The sequence below is a fragment of the Tauraco erythrolophus genome, chromosome 22 (assembly GCF_009769465.1).
Source record: "Tauraco erythrolophus isolate bTauEry1 chromosome 22, bTauEry1.pri, whole genome shotgun sequence".
Taxonomy (NCBI): Eukaryota; Metazoa; Chordata; class Aves; order Musophagiformes; family Musophagidae; genus Tauraco; species Tauraco erythrolophus.
Window position 1 is genome coordinate 2898498 of NC_141486.1, and position 14479 is coordinate 2912976.

At 47.7% G+C, this 14479-nt stretch overlaps 1 protein-coding gene across 2 annotated transcripts; it reads left to right on the forward strand.

The window, feature by feature from the left end:
- Positions 1-5239: 5239 nt before the first annotated feature.
- ATP6V1G1 (ATPase H+ transporting V1 subunit G1) lies at positions 5240-8222 on the forward strand. Of its 2 annotated transcripts, XM_086625104.1 has the most exons (4): positions 5240-5332; positions 6407-6429; positions 6523-6618; positions 8011-8222. In XM_086625104.1, exons 1-4 carry the CDS (start codon positions 5251-5253, stop codon positions 8182-8184), a joined length of 375 nt encoding a protein of 124 aa, XP_086481230.1. In that variant the 5' UTR covers positions 5240-5250; the 3' UTR covers positions 8185-8222. The 2 variants fall into 2 exon arrangements, with proteins under 2 accessions (XP_086481230.1, XP_086481228.1); XM_086625102.1 differs by lacking the exon at positions 6407-6429 and having other exon boundaries at positions 6518-6618.
- Positions 8223-14479: the final 6257 nt, after the last annotated feature.

The following is a 14479-nucleotide window of genomic DNA, read 5'->3' on the forward strand; positions in this document are numbered from 1 at the left end:
TCTGCAGTGAAGGGTCTATCGCTCCACTGACTCTTTATGGAGATATTCTGCTTCATTTAGCAGGCAGGAGTTCTGTAGCTGACTGATGTGAGCAGTCCTGCGAGGAACCTGCACATCAGCAGCTCTTGTTATACATCTCATCAAGCCCCAGAGGCAAGCAGGATATTTGCTGGAGCCCCAGACACTCTCAGCTGGATGCTTTCCAGCATCACTTCTGTTTCAACAAACAAACGGTTGAGAAGGATCCCCCAGCACCCACATCTTCTTGCCTCATGACCTAGAAATACCCCAGCTCTCCACCACTGCTTGAAGCTGGTCGGCATCGCTGCCGCAGTGTTTTGTTATTGTCACATTTTTCCATTTCTCTACAGCCTATGATAAGCATCCAAACTAAACTGAGGCTTCAGACACTTTTGATATTTCTAAGCAATATTGATAATGAGTCTTGTGCTGCCGTGTGTCATTTATTCAAACATCTCTCAAAGTACCAAACAATCTATGTATGCAGAGGTTATTCCATCCATCACTGGAATTCAGCCACCTGTGTACTGTGGTACACAAGGACATTACTCAGTGGTTTGGGGCAGAGGAAGCCAAACTGGAAAGCCAAGAGATACCTTTTACAGTAGGGAGAACAACATGGAGGTGTGTGTTCTTCCCAGTGGAGCAGGAGTAATGCTCTTGTTCTTGCAGAAGCTGATGAAGAACTGGTAGTTGCCTTCAGCAGTCAAAGCTTTGGTGCTACCCGTTACAGGAGGAACTACTTATTAATGTGTAACAGGACCCACTTTATTTTGCTGCTGTATCTAAAATCCTGGTCCAGACAGCCTGTGTGCTGTATGGATATGGCAGAGTCCATGACAGCCAACACAGTTGTGCTCTCTAATTCTGGAACCCCCAATGGCTTCATAGACACTGGACACACCAGCAGCTGCTAACTGGGAGGCAGCAGCCCCATGGAGGGCGTTCAGTCACTCATCAGACAAGGCATTAAACTTTCCAGGCACGTCGCTTGCAAAGAACACTTGACCTCTGATTAAGAATGGACACCAGTAGATGTCAAGGAAATATGAATGGAGATGTCTTTTGGTACACAAGGAATTAATAAGGTCTGCTGGCGTTTCATCACAACAGAAGAATACATAAGCAGAGCTGCCAGCTTCACTTACTCTTATGAAAAAATCCTCATTTATAGGAAACTGAGACCTCAGTTTGTTGCTGTAAGTGGTGGCAAGGGTGGGTTTGTGGCAGGGACCAGGGATGGGGCCCTCCAGAAGAAGATGTCTTTCAGCAGGGCTGTGCAAGAGCCCAGTGGCACCACCATGACCTGGTCCTTGGTACAACGCTCCAAACACAGCTGGTTAGTGCTGGGGGGACATGTTTGTCAGCTGGGTGGGCACATGGGAGCCCAGCAGAAGGGGCTGCAGCACCGCTTGGTGCAATGAAGATGCGACTGTGGGAGAGAGTAGCCCGGGGGAGTGCCCTGCTTGGTGGGTGAAGCTCGGGGAGCCTCCAAACTGCCTGGCAAACCATCGAAACAAGCCTAGCAGCACCCCAACACAGCATGCTTTCCTCCCCAAAAAAAAAGGTGATAAGAGCTGGCTCCAGAAGTGTGGCTTCTTGAACTGCCTTTAAAAAAAAGCAATTCTTACCATATAAAAAATACAAGATAAGTCCATTCTTGTGCTGTAATTCCATCACTGCGATCAGGTTAGTCCGGGCTTTAGATTGTCCTTGAACACAAAGAAACTCCAGATGAAAAATGACAGATTCTTATTTTGGGATATTTGGGCCAACTTCTTGGTGCAGGTCAGGTACAGTCAAGTGGTACTGATGTGTGCAGTTGAAGGTTTGGTTGATTTTTCTATTTTTTTACTGCTTTTTACTATTTTTTTTTTCTGTTTTTTTACTTTTTTACTAAATTTTACTACTTTGCTGTGTTCAGATTTCTAACGCTCAGTTTATCAATTTAAAATACCCCTCCAAACTGTGAATTCTAAGTAATAATTATTCATTGGTAGTCTTTTAACGACCAACCAGTGTTCATTTATCATCAACCAACAGCTGCATCATCTCCATGCCTCACAGTGATTTGTGTTAATGAATTAAACCTCAGAAGAGAGAAACCAGTCCGGTTCAACAGAAAACCTTTTTAAAAGAGTAGACAATTGCACAGCATAACAGTTTAAGTTAGGGAATGGAGAATAATAATATATCCAATCGAAAGTGCAGGGGAATTCAGAGAGGAAAAATGTAATTACCTGATCTGGAAAGAAGCCAGACATAATGTTTAAAATCTCATTCTTACGAAATGTGTCTGGGAATCCTTAATGACTGCAGGATCGTAAGACATGGCACATGTTTTCTGTGCTTGGAAACTAAAAGAAAAACAAAGACAAAGGAAATCTGTATTGTTTTTTCCTTCCTGATTCTAGAAACATCTTCTGATATTTAAGAAACCAGTGTAATGCATGGAGTTATGACCCAGTGTAGAACAAAAGCAGAAAGACAAAAGACTGCTCCAAAATGAAAGTCAGTCTTCAACGCTTGCAAGAAAAAAAAAGCTTTTTTGGGGAAAACCGGAAAATTAAATAAGAAATGTGTTTAATTTCACTTTCATTAATGTGATCTGCTTTTCTTTCCTTCAAGCTCTTCAGGACAATCCTACATTGGTGGCAAGAGCCGGCACGTGAGTCCGAGTCACCCTCTGGCCCAGCGCTCCTCTTTGCTCCTGGGGCATAGGGATGCTTCAGATCCCGACAGACTCCAGACATGGAGACTACATTTCTAAAATAGTCAACTTCTCGTGTTGCTTAAATACCTTAATGTATAGCCAGAGGCTGGGGTCTTGATGGGACACATGGGGAGGGAGAAGGCAAGAGAGGGGCAGAATTATCCTCCAGCCCAGGGAGAGCAGCGCATGGGGAAGGGGTTTTGTGCCAGAAAGATTTTAGCAATTTATCTGCCCATGGTAGAGAGCAGGACTAGCCTTAGCCTGCTAAAGGTGTTCTCCCTTTGGTTTCCATTGAATGTTGACACAAAATTTAGGATTAGTCAAGCTTATGGTATTAAGAAATTGGGACTGGACAAATAATGGGATGCTGGTATCAGTTTCCGCAGTAGCTGCTTTCCCTGTAATAGCAAGTGACAATTCATGTACAATGAATCTGGGGGAATAAAATCCAGGTTCAGAAGTACTTGTGATGCTAATTAATTATAAATCCATGGCGGATAGAATTAAAGCTGTACAAGCAGCTCTTATTCATGCGAGTTTGAGAATTGGAAACACGTTTTTTTTGCAACAAGTGAGAAGTGATTTTTTTTCCAGAATTTTAAGTGAATCGAAAAGTTGATCAAACAGCTTTTAGATTCACATGCATTTCATGTGACGCACACCACGAGGTTTCAATTAGCTTTTGAGCAGTCTTGAACTAGAAAGCAAAGAAAAGATTGTTTTAAATAGAAACTATTGTTGTCTCATTTGTTAACCAACAAAATGAAATCACCAAAAACTCATCAAATGTTTCTTAGTCAACTCAAAGCTGTACTTTGGGGAGGGATTTTTTCCCAAAAACTTTGTGTGATCATAGCCAGGACAGTTCTGGGGGCAGAAAAGAGCATCGTTATCATCATCATCTTACAGACAGAAGCAGTGAGTCTGAAAATTGCAATCACCCAGGAGGAAAGTGACACCCCAGTGCCCGCTGTGACTTAGGGGGAAGCTGGGCTGGTTTTGGCCCCTTTACTGCAGACCCTGCTGGATGCCTGGCATCGCCTCTGGAGCTGGGGGATAGTTTGTGGGTTCAGCTCAAGTGCTCTAATCAGCAGCAGATGAACACCCCTGGAAAAGCGGCAGCAGCTCACGAGGACGGCGAATTTCTAGATGGGAACGGGATCAACAGGCATCCGGTGGGAATCAGAGGGGGAGTTTTTGTGGCTTTTGCAGAGGTCTGAGATGGCGGGGGGCTCCTCAGATTCAAGGCCAGATGAGAAGACATCCATTTCTGGGCTGTTACTGTTGTACAACAGCCTGGATCCGGCCCAGCCGAACCCACCAGCTGTTTTGGTTGTGGCACGTTGTGAATCAGAGCTGCGTTCTCCGTCCGTTCCTCTGCGCCCACCAATAACCAGCACAGCGCCACAGCTCCTCCCCCCCCCCCCAAACCGGCTCCATTGGTGACAGGTGATTTAGGGCCAGGTTTGCCGGGGTTCCCTTCTGCCAGCACAGACCCGTGCCCGCTGGGAGCAGCCGGTGCCGTGGCGGACGCCTGCTCGCCCCTCTGCACCCAGCGCCTGTTCCCGCTCCCCGTGCACGAGCCACCAATTCCCAGGTTTGCTTTAAGCCACTAATTTATTATGACAGCTCTTCCCGTCTTCCCTTTTATCTTTCTGTCGCTGGATCGAGTAGAACACCCGATGGACAGGGCCGTTAAGCTCGTTTAGTTAATCGCTGGGCCTGCATGAAGGTCACTGTGCCGAACACTCATAATTCCTATTTGCACTATAAATATGCATTGGATTCATTGTCTCCCGTCCCTTCCATCACCGGGAACGGAACAGGCACACCAGCAGCACTCCCATTCCTCCCTGCAGTGATGTGAGTCACTGTCACAGCTCTGACGCTTTGTCCGTGCCAATAATTGTAATTTATGCTCCGAAAGCGTCAGGGAGCCACGTCCAGGGCTTTAAATTGTCCTTGGGATGTGATGGCCAAGGGTTGGGCTGGAGTGGGGGTGACGTAGGGGGGTGTGTTTGGAACAGAGGGGTCAGGCTCCTCCGGGAACATCTAGGGAAGATGGTGCTGGGTGATTATTAATTCCCTCGGCGGCTCCGTGTTCGAGGGTGGGATCCCACATCCCGTGCTGCTGCCTGGAGGGGACCAGCGCTTCCCACCGACGGGTCCGGTGCTAACGGCGACGTGCATTCTGGGTTTGCCGCGAGGCCAGTGATTAAAAACCATGAAATCAATAAAAACGCGCTCCGCGCGCTGCCTTCCCGAAGGGTTTCACTGCCTGCAGGCTTCCAACCCGCTTCCCGGCCGGGGGCAAAGGGAGCGCCGGAAACCCAGCGCCAGGGGCGGCGAGACCGCCCCCCGCGCGGAACGCGGGACCCCGCGGGGACCCGGCCGGAGGGGGCGGGGCCTGTGTCCTGGGGGCGGGGCCTGTGTGCTGGGGGCGGTGCCCGGGCCGCGGGGGCGGGGCCTGGCCTGACGCAGCGGCGGCGGCGGCGCGGTGAGGGGACGGCGCCGCCATGGCGAGCCAGTCGCAGGGCATCCAGCAGCTGCTGCAGGCCGAGAAACGCGCCGCCGAGAAGGTGGCCGAGGCCCGCAAGCGTGAGTACGGCCCGGCCCTGCCGCGGGGGTGTGCGCCTGCGGGCCTGAGGGGGTGCGGGGGCCCGGCCGGGCCGTGCCGTGCCCGGCGCGGCCGCCTCAGGTTTCTCGGGCCGCCTCGGGAGGGAGGGAGCGGGGAGCGGCTCCTGCGGCCCCGCCGGGGCGCTGGGGCCCGGTCGGCGAGAGAAGGCGGATGGCCGGCCCGGCCGTGCTGCTGCCGGCGGCCGCTCGGCAGCTCAGGGGCGGAGCGGCCGCGGTGCCCGCGGGGATCCGGAGCGGATCCGCGTTGGATGCGCCCTGGCAGCAGCGCGGAACCGTCGTTTAGGCGCCGGGGAAGGCCCGCACAGGCCTCCTCGCCCAGCGGGGCGGCTGCCCAGGAGCAGACCACCGTTGAAGCCTTCATGGCAGCAGGGCCTTCACTTGGAGGATGCTTGTCCTTATCTGCGTTTTTACTGCTTTTTTTTTTTTTCTTCTTGACGAAAACGGTGTTTTTCCGTATTGATGATTAGATGTTTTGCAGGGCTGAGAGAGCCGCGCCTTGGGGAGCCAAGTTAGCTTTTCCTGTTAAGCAAGAGAAATTCTGGTTGCAAACGTCCCCACCTTCACCAGTTTTTCCCGCTTCAAGGTTTTTTAATGAAGCCGTGCTGCGTTGTGGTTCTGGCCCCTGACGATTTTTTGAGGGGAAATTGTTGTAGCTCACTGTAACGATGATAACCTTGGGAGCGGAGGGTGTGGTGGAAAGTCCAAGAGGGGAAGTGGATACAGCGCTCAGTTTTTCTGTCGGTTACACAATTGACCTGAGGCAAAACTGAGTGTTCTTTCTGCTGCACTCTTTGGGGTTGCTCAGGGATGTTGCACGCTCATGTGAGCAAGGCCAGACCTGCAGGCTGTCTCACGCATCCACTGGCTCAGAGAACTTCTCCGGTTCTTGCTGGTGGAAGCTCACTGTGTGGTGAGCTTGGCCACGGTTTGGTGCCATGCTGGGTGACCTCGTGCTCCTGAGGTCGGCTAACACCGCCAAGCTGGAGGGGCTGCGAGGGTGTGCGGTGCCCTGCTGGTGCCTCCTGCAGAAATTAGGATTAGGAAGTGCTCCAGGGATTGTTGGGCGTGGGATAGCTGGAGAGGTGTGGGGAAATACGCTCTCAATACTTTTCTCTTCTTTGTTTCATTTGGTATGTTTGGAAACAGGAAAGAACCGGAGGCTGAAGCAGGCGAAGGAGGAGGCCCAGGCAGAGATTGAGCAGTACCGCCTGCAGAGGGAGAAGGAGTTCAAAGCCAAGGAAGCAGCGGTTCGTTTTCTAGATTGTTCACAGTTGCCTACCCAGCCCCAAAACCTTGCATTTTGGGTTACTTGCCCTGAGAGCAGCCCTTGGGGTGGAACGCGTTGCTGGAGGAGCACTTCCCTAACTGCCTGCCTCTGATGCACAGCCACGTGTCATGGAAAAAACAGTGGAAGTGAATCAGAACGTGGTATATTGCATCTCAACAGGCAGAACTATTGACTGGCAGTGAATTAGCTTAATAAGCTCATGTACTGGCTGGGTGGCAGCCTCCCAAAACCTGCTGTATGTAGCAGTGTCAAAAAAAAGACCACGCTCCTGTGACAGGCTGGTTTCTATGATGGTAACGTGGTAGAAACCGTTTGTCTTGTAGATGCTGCTCTCCTGCTGAAGCAGCTGTAAGGCTTGTGTTCTGCTTAGCAGTGTTGCCTGCTGCATCCCGACGGGTATTCCCAAAAGGTGTGGAACTAGGGCCCTTCACCAGCCGAGGACTGTTGCATAGGCAGGGTGTTTCTGTTGCCTGTATGCCCCTGTCAGTTCTGAAATCTTCAGAAAATGACCTGGCCACCCTCCCCTCTGTCCGTCTTCTGGTTAGCACAATACCACCTCCTCTGTTCTCCTGCATAATAGCCTACACATCAGTAGGTCAAGATTAATTTTTTACAATCGCTCGTTAAGCTTGGTTCGCTGGGCACATGATACCAGCCAATTCCAGGCTAATAAAGTGGTCTTCACTGCCTGTCAGCTGGTTCTGTTTTATTTATCTGTCTCCAGAGAGAGAAGCTCTTTGATTTTGAGTCCCAGAGTGCTCGTCTCCTTCAGCGTATGCTTTCTGTGCCTTTTCCTGCCACTTGCAATGGGAGTTTGCTTTCCCTGTCCTTGTGTCCTTAAGGATGTTGTCAGCTGTGAGAGGTGCCTTGCTCTGCGTGTCACATGACTGGCAGTCCTGTTAGGAAGGCAGAGATTTTTGTAAGGATTTTCCAAGGGTAGAAGCAATGGCATGATGTGAAGACTGTGCTTAAACTAAATAATGATTATTGCTTTTCCAACAGTATCTAGTACAGTAGTGCCTACGGGTTCCTGGTTCCAGTCACCAGTACAGCAGGATCTTTATTTGAAGTGTTCTTTAGAAGCCCGTGCTCTAAACTGATACATAATGAATAAGAGAGGATAAAAGGCATGGGCTGTGGATGAACTAGAAACTTGAGCAAGTTTAGTGGGAAATCTGAGCAGAGAATCCAACAGTAATTTAATTTTTTTTGGTGCCGTTCTTCTCTCAGCGAAGATTAATGGTTGAGATGCAGTGAGACGGTCCAGAATAACAAAACTCAGAGCCAGGCGTAGCATTTCCTTTGTCAAACCTCTTGCATCTCAGCTTTCTCTTTCATTTCATGTTCGTAGGCACTTGGATCTCATGGCAGCTGCACCACTGAAGTTGAGAAAGAGACCCAGGAAAAGATGAGTGTGATCCAGCAGAACTTCCAGAAGAACCATGAGGTGGTCCTCTCCCAGCTGTTGTCTCTAGTGTGTGACATCAAACCCGAAATCCATGTGAATTACCGCATCAACGGGTAGTAGTGGAAGAAGGAGTAAGCATACTGGAAACGCTGGTAGTAACGTCTGAGCTTCAGGTGGAATGTACAGCTCTTAGCCATACCTTAACTGTTCTTCTTGTGTATGTGTCAGATTATTTCAGTGAGTTGTAGGCCATCAGTATCTTGTTGGAGTTCTGTTAGTTTCTCTCTTGATACGGATTCAGAGCTTATTCAAACATTAAATGGTCGTGTCTCAAATTTATGCTAAGTTAATAGATATATATCCAAAGTGGCACTTTAATGCTCCCTTTTGATCTGGGTAGTGTTCAGTGGGAGGCTTTCCTCTGAGAAGCTGGCCTGGTTTGAACAGAAGAGCCTGTGTCAGTAATTGTCAGACCTGTTTAACTGTATTCTTGTTGATCAAAACGCGTTTTTTGATGTGGGGTTAACCTTTGTACAGGGGTTAAACCTCGTAAGAAGAATTCTCTGGCTGTACAGTGTTGGCTGGTAATTTTCAGGTGCTTGAGTTTCTCTGTACTGAATATCCTCTGTATATTCTGCTGTTAGCTTGAGTTACGAGTCTGGCACTATGACACTTGAAAGTAAAAACACTTATTTAACTCCGAAGTCTCTAGTCAGTCTTATTGTTCCTGCTGACTTGTTTTGGGGGTGCTGGACAGGTCTCACTCTGGTGTGGGAGTCTGGACTCTGAGGAATGAATATCAAGTATTGATAAAAGAGAGAGAGCAAATGTCTGAAGGTCACAGCAGGTAAGTTAAAAACCCATTACAGAGCTCCTCCTCTTGGCTCCAGTCTGATGCTTTACCTGCCAGATCATTCCGAAAACCTTCAGGAACAAATGTTCTTGTGACCATTAGGGGAAATAAAATGCTGCAAGTTCGCAAGAATAGTTTGATAGCCAGGTGCTGTGCAGTAATTATCCTTCCTTTAGTCAAGTGTTGGTCACTGCTTGTTTCTACCAAGGTCACGCTGTATCCTGCCGTACCCAGGAGCAGTGTGAAATAAATGTGTGGGGGTTGTCTGTGCATCGTTTTCTAGCTCTTTAATCAAAAGTACGCAGGAATACATCAAGAGGTTTCATGTTTCAGCGGTTTCTTCCTCTCTCACCAACAGAATATTAAATGTAGTTTTTTGCTTTTTTGTTGAATTTAGTTTAAGGCTTTTTGCAGAAGAGAGACCTTGATGAGGACATACCTGATCAGACCCAGGAGTCTCACAGTCGGGGATCTAAGCAAGAAACCTTATTGATGGGGTTCCTCAGACAGAACATCTTCTATTTCCACGCACCCTCAGCATATCTTTGAAAAGCCTCCAGAGTTGGATTGTGATTGGGAGGGAGGAAGGCAGGATGGATGAAAGTCGTAACAAAGGAACAAACGTCTGCCTGCAGTCACACAGGGCGATGAAAGAGTAGGCTGCTATGGTGTCTCCTGTTGTAATGTTTTACGGTAGCGTACTGTAGTTCTGAAAGGATCTCTTTAGGAATTCAAGCTATTAAACGGGTTGTAAAATTGAAACAAAAGCGTCCTGCAAAGTCAAATGTGCCAGGCTGGGGGAAAAAGCCAGAGCAGCACAAGCAGGACAGGATCAGAGCAGTTTTAATCTGTCTGGTCTAATGACTGGAGAAGTGCTGTGGCCTCATAAAAGGTTGCAGCCATGCTAAGTCCTGTCTGTCCTTTGGAGATGAAACATTTCTTCCTGTTGAGAACAGGTGTTCAGACTCCGGCATGATACTCTTAATAAAAGTCTTCCTAGCTCCAGGCTGTAATTAGCAATTTCATCCCGTTTGTTTGTCCGTAAAAGACTGCTGCTCTGCCCAGAAAAAAAATGTACTGCACGCCCCACTTTCTCACATTGGTTCATAAGTTTCCTTTTGTTAATGAGGGCTTTCTATCCTTACTCTCTGGAAGAGTAAGAGGCAGGAGAAAAGGAAAAAACCCTTCCCTGCTTATTTGCTCTTGGCAGAAGGTGGTGTGAAGACTCTCCCTTTAGAACAATGCATTGCAAGAGTATAACTTTTTCTCTAGTATTTCCCTGAAACTTAATTGCTGAGAATTACCTGACTCTATAACTTTGCACAGAAGCCAGTCTTTCCAGTGACAGCTCTCCAGGAAGGCTGGCTTTGTTCGCGGTGTGGATATTTTGTTTTAAATTGAGATTCTCTCATCTCACCCTGTGATGCCCAGGGAAGGGGAGACCTACTGCTGTCCTCATGCCTAAACCAGATTGTGCCAGAAAAATACTCTGCAGGGAACAATCTACTGACAGAGGGATGGAGTTGGACATGTGGCTTCTTGCTTCTGAAATCTGATTTTCTAGACTTTCTGCTACAGGTTCGATTGACCAGAGTAAAACCTGCCCCAGCTGCTGTTAGAAGTCTGTCTCTGAAGGCTCCCGGCTCGCAGAGGTGGCCCTGTGGCCACGAGCCGTAGCTTGCCCTTGTGCGACGGAAAGGGCCAGAAGCTGCTTTGGGCACATACACCACTGATTCCCATAGTTTGAGCTCTTGCCCCTGGAAATGGCAGCCGGTTGCCAGGATAATCAGGGTCCTGGTGATGCATGGAGGTAAGCAGTGGTCAGCACTTGTGTCTTGTGTTGTGCGATGTCCAGTGCTGTTGATTTCTCCCAGTTAAAAGTGTTTGTGAATAAGCGCTTTCCTGGGACCAACGCTGGCACGCCAGGATTTACACGGTGCCGTCGGGCTCCAGGCACAGCTGTGTTCATCAGCAGTGGTTTGTACATGATTTTTGTGGAATTTCTTTTCAGCCATTACCTATGTATTTACAGAGTTGATACATTTCACTTTTAAAATACCGTTAAGAAGATGTGTCATCTGTACCAGCACCAGGTGGACAAACGGCTTATTAACACCAGAGCATGAGTGTCATCTGGACGCTTTAACACGCAGTAGGAGGTGCGATTAGGGCACCCCTTTGTGCTGCTTGAAGTCAGAGGTCAATTTTTAAGGCACGTTTGTGATGACAGAGCTTGCTCCCCGCTCAGCTCGCGCTGTTCCATCTGAAGGTCAGCATCTCCTTCTCACTGTTGCCTGATGAAGCAAAGAGTTAAAGGGCTCAGCACCCCTCTGGGAGGGGAGGCGGAGGGGAAGCCAAAGCAGGAGAGAGAGTGCTTCGTTCAGTGTTTGATTCTTGGGGCTTCCTGTGACAGATGAACATTAATCATTTAATTATCGTTGTAGGAACTTGTAGGTTTTTTGTTTGTTTCAGAGAAAGTAATTTTCCCCTCTATAGATTCCTTCCTGCCCTTTTCCCTTCCTCCCTCCCCAGGGTCCAAACACAGAAATAAAGGAGGGAAGTCACCCCCAGCCCTGTGTCTGGAGTCCAGGGGTTTGAGAGAGCTTTCAGCAAGAGGGGAGCAATTTTGGCTGCCAGTGCTTGATCAGATGCTCCCCAGCCCGCTCGGTCGGGACAGTTTCAGAACCAGAAGAGAAGACCCTAAATTTTCCCAGTGCTGTGGCTGCTGCTGAAAGAGGGGAGATTTAAATTAGATGTAAGGAAGAAATTCTTCCCTCTGAGGGTGGTGAGGCACTGGAACAGGTTGCCCAGAGAAGCTGTGGCTGCCCCATCCCTGGAAGTGTTCAAGGCCAGGTTGGATGAGGCTTTGAGCAACCTGGTGCAGTGGAAGGTGTCCCTGCCCATGGCAGGGGGTTGGAACTAGATGGCCTTTGAGGTCCCTTCCAACCCAAACCGTTGTATGATTCTATGAAGGTTGGTGAGCTGTTCCTCATTCCGCCGTTCCTTGTTCCGCTGCGCTGCCAGGCTGCTGGCTACATCGACGTTTCAATGTGCCTTGTATGAATCATTTGAGGTACTCCAGTGTGCAAGTCCAAATTTGAAAACCTTAAATCCCTCATTCTTCTGCTTTTGGAGGTTCCTACAGAATTCCTGATGATCTTTGTTAGTTGGGGCTTTTTTTTTGTGCTAGATATGAGACCCTCAAGCTGCTGGCAGTCCCTCTCCCCTCCCTTCCATCCACAGCTCTGGGCTCCTGCTCTTTTCCCCATCCGAACCCGCAGCAAGCGGGGTTAGCTGCCAGTAAGTAACTCTACAGAAAAGCCAGCAGTTTCTGGCCTGCGAGGCAGCTCGTGGGAGGTGTCGACAGCAAGATGCTGTGTCCCAGCAATAGCTGCCTGTAGAGCAGCTGGGCTCAGTCTTATAAAAGCACACCCTAATTTTGACTGACCTAAATATTCTTGTGCTCTCTTGCCGTTCTGGTGTACCATCATGCAGTCCCTTCTGTAGGTTACAGGTAACTATGTGAAAAGGATGCCGTTCCTTTTCCTTCTCTCTGCCTGTATGAAACCTGCTCACTTCGTTTTGACCCCTTTTTGTCTCTGTTTTCCTCATCTGTAATATCCTTCCCTTTTATCTGATGTCACTAGTTCTTGCATTAATGTATAATAAGAAAGAGAAGCCCAGAACCTACAGATCACAGCTGAGGTTTTGGCTTCAAAGTATTAAAAGAGTATCAAGAACCCTCAAGATCAATGTTTTGTTGGAAAAGTTCCCCAAACTAGTCCAAGAAAGGAGCATAGTGTAATCTTTCTTTGAGGTTGAAAGGAGAAAGTACTAATTTAATGCAGAAAAGATTGTATCTCGGACTGGCATAGGAATAGAAAATAAATAGGTATTAAATTACATTTGGCTGTCTCAAAATAATCTAATAAAGCATCTGCTGGATCAATAGCTGAATCATTATCCAAGGCACATAGCAAGCTTTCCCTCTTTTAATTTGAGATGCAAGAAAGAGGATTTTACATTACCATAATAAAAAGAATAATACTTTAAGCTTCATAGGAAAAGGCAGAAGTAGGGGAAAAAAAAAAAAGAACCATACTTTATGCCTTAAGCAAGTGTCATTTTTCATTTGAAACATGTAATTTAGGGATATTGTGAAATAAGGTTTTTATATTTAATGACAGTCAATCTGTCAGCTTCGCTGAGCTGTTTGACAAAAAGAACCCAACTCAGAGTCTGTGAAAGAAGACTTTGTATGCAGGAAGAGAGGGGAAGGGCAAGACAAGGCTTTCGACAACTTTGTTCTCCTTAATTAAGGCTCACTGGGAGGGGAAAAAAAAATAAATATGGAACAGTTATCCACTGAAAATGTGGTTTCATCAAAAGAAAATGAGGTCTGTCCGTGTTGGCTGCTGTTCACTGCTGCAGCGTGCGCACCCACGAGCAAGACTTAGGTAGGGAGAAACTGCAATCGCGTGCAGACCGTGGCAAATAAAGCAGGAGTAACAGTGATGTGTTATCAGCCTTTCATTTCTTGCAAAAGAGTTAAGTGTGCCAAACCATGTAGTAAATATAGAGAATATGTGGTCTTAGCAGTCAGAATAGGGAAAAGCAGGTGAAAGAGTGCATGTCTCAGTATTTAAAGCAGTGGGACTTGAAGCAGCAAAGAGTGATCTAAGAAATGGCACTGAGAAGATGATAGAGGATGAGGTTATCCCCGAGGACTGGAGGTAATGGTGGTTACTGTCAGTCTGGGAAAGCACTTCAAATGGCAATTTTTTTTTTCCTGCAATCAGGTTCCCTCTAATATATTCATTAACGCAGCATGATGGAAAAGGGAGTACAGTTATATGTCCAGGGCACCAAGCTGGGAAGAGATACAACCAGTACAGAGGACTGAATTGCAATTCAAAATGATCTTGATAAATGGGAGAAATGATCTGAAACCAATAGCATGAGGCTCCCCGAAGTGTAACGCTGAGCTAAGAGAGGTGAAATCAAATACACAAAACCCAAGTGATCAATAACCAGCTGTACAGCGCTGCAGAAATTGGGAAAATGAGGGTGAACTCCCCCAGACTCAGCAAATGTTTTGGTTTTGAAATGAAGTCACCGCTGCACAGCATATTGATACGAGTGTCCTATGTAAGATGGAGGTGAGAGAGAGAGGTGTGATGCTCATGAACATGGTGGGGTCTCTGTGTCCTGTTTGGACACCGAGCTTTGAAAGAGAGAGAAATAAATTGCTCTTTGAATAGAGCGTTGAAGGGCCCGGGAGGTTTGGCAAACACGGCTCAGAGCGATGGTGATGGAGAGGTAAGTGGTTATTTAGTCTAGAGACTCCATGACAGTGGAGAAGCCTTGAAATAAATTAGAGTTTTTTTCAAAGTGGAGAAATATTTAATTTTTCACCTGATTCACCGAGGCTAGAAGAAGTAATCAGCTTCATTTGAAATGGGAAAGATTTAGTTAAGAAGTGCTTTTTACTGGGGAGGTTGTGGGACAGATGGCTGAGGAGGCTCCAGCCTCCTCTGGAGTCCTGTGGCCCCCGTGTCC

What these genes read in the sequence shown, in the direction of transcription:
- ATP6V1G1 (XM_086625104.1), top strand. Translation starts at nt 5,251, where the DNA reads ATGGCGAGCCAGTCGCAGGGCATCCAGCAGCTGCTGCAGGCCGAGAAA. An exon ending in GGTGGCCGAGGCCCGCAAGC is followed by an intron (nt 5,333 to 6,406) that starts GTGAGTACGGCC and finishes TGCAGAAATTAG; the next exon opens with GATTAGGAAGTGCTCCAGGG. An exon ending in TAGGAAGTGCTCCAGGGATT is followed by an intron (nt 6,430 to 6,522) that starts GTTGGGCGTGGG and finishes GAAACAGGAAAG; the next exon opens with AACCGGAGGCTGAAGCAGGC.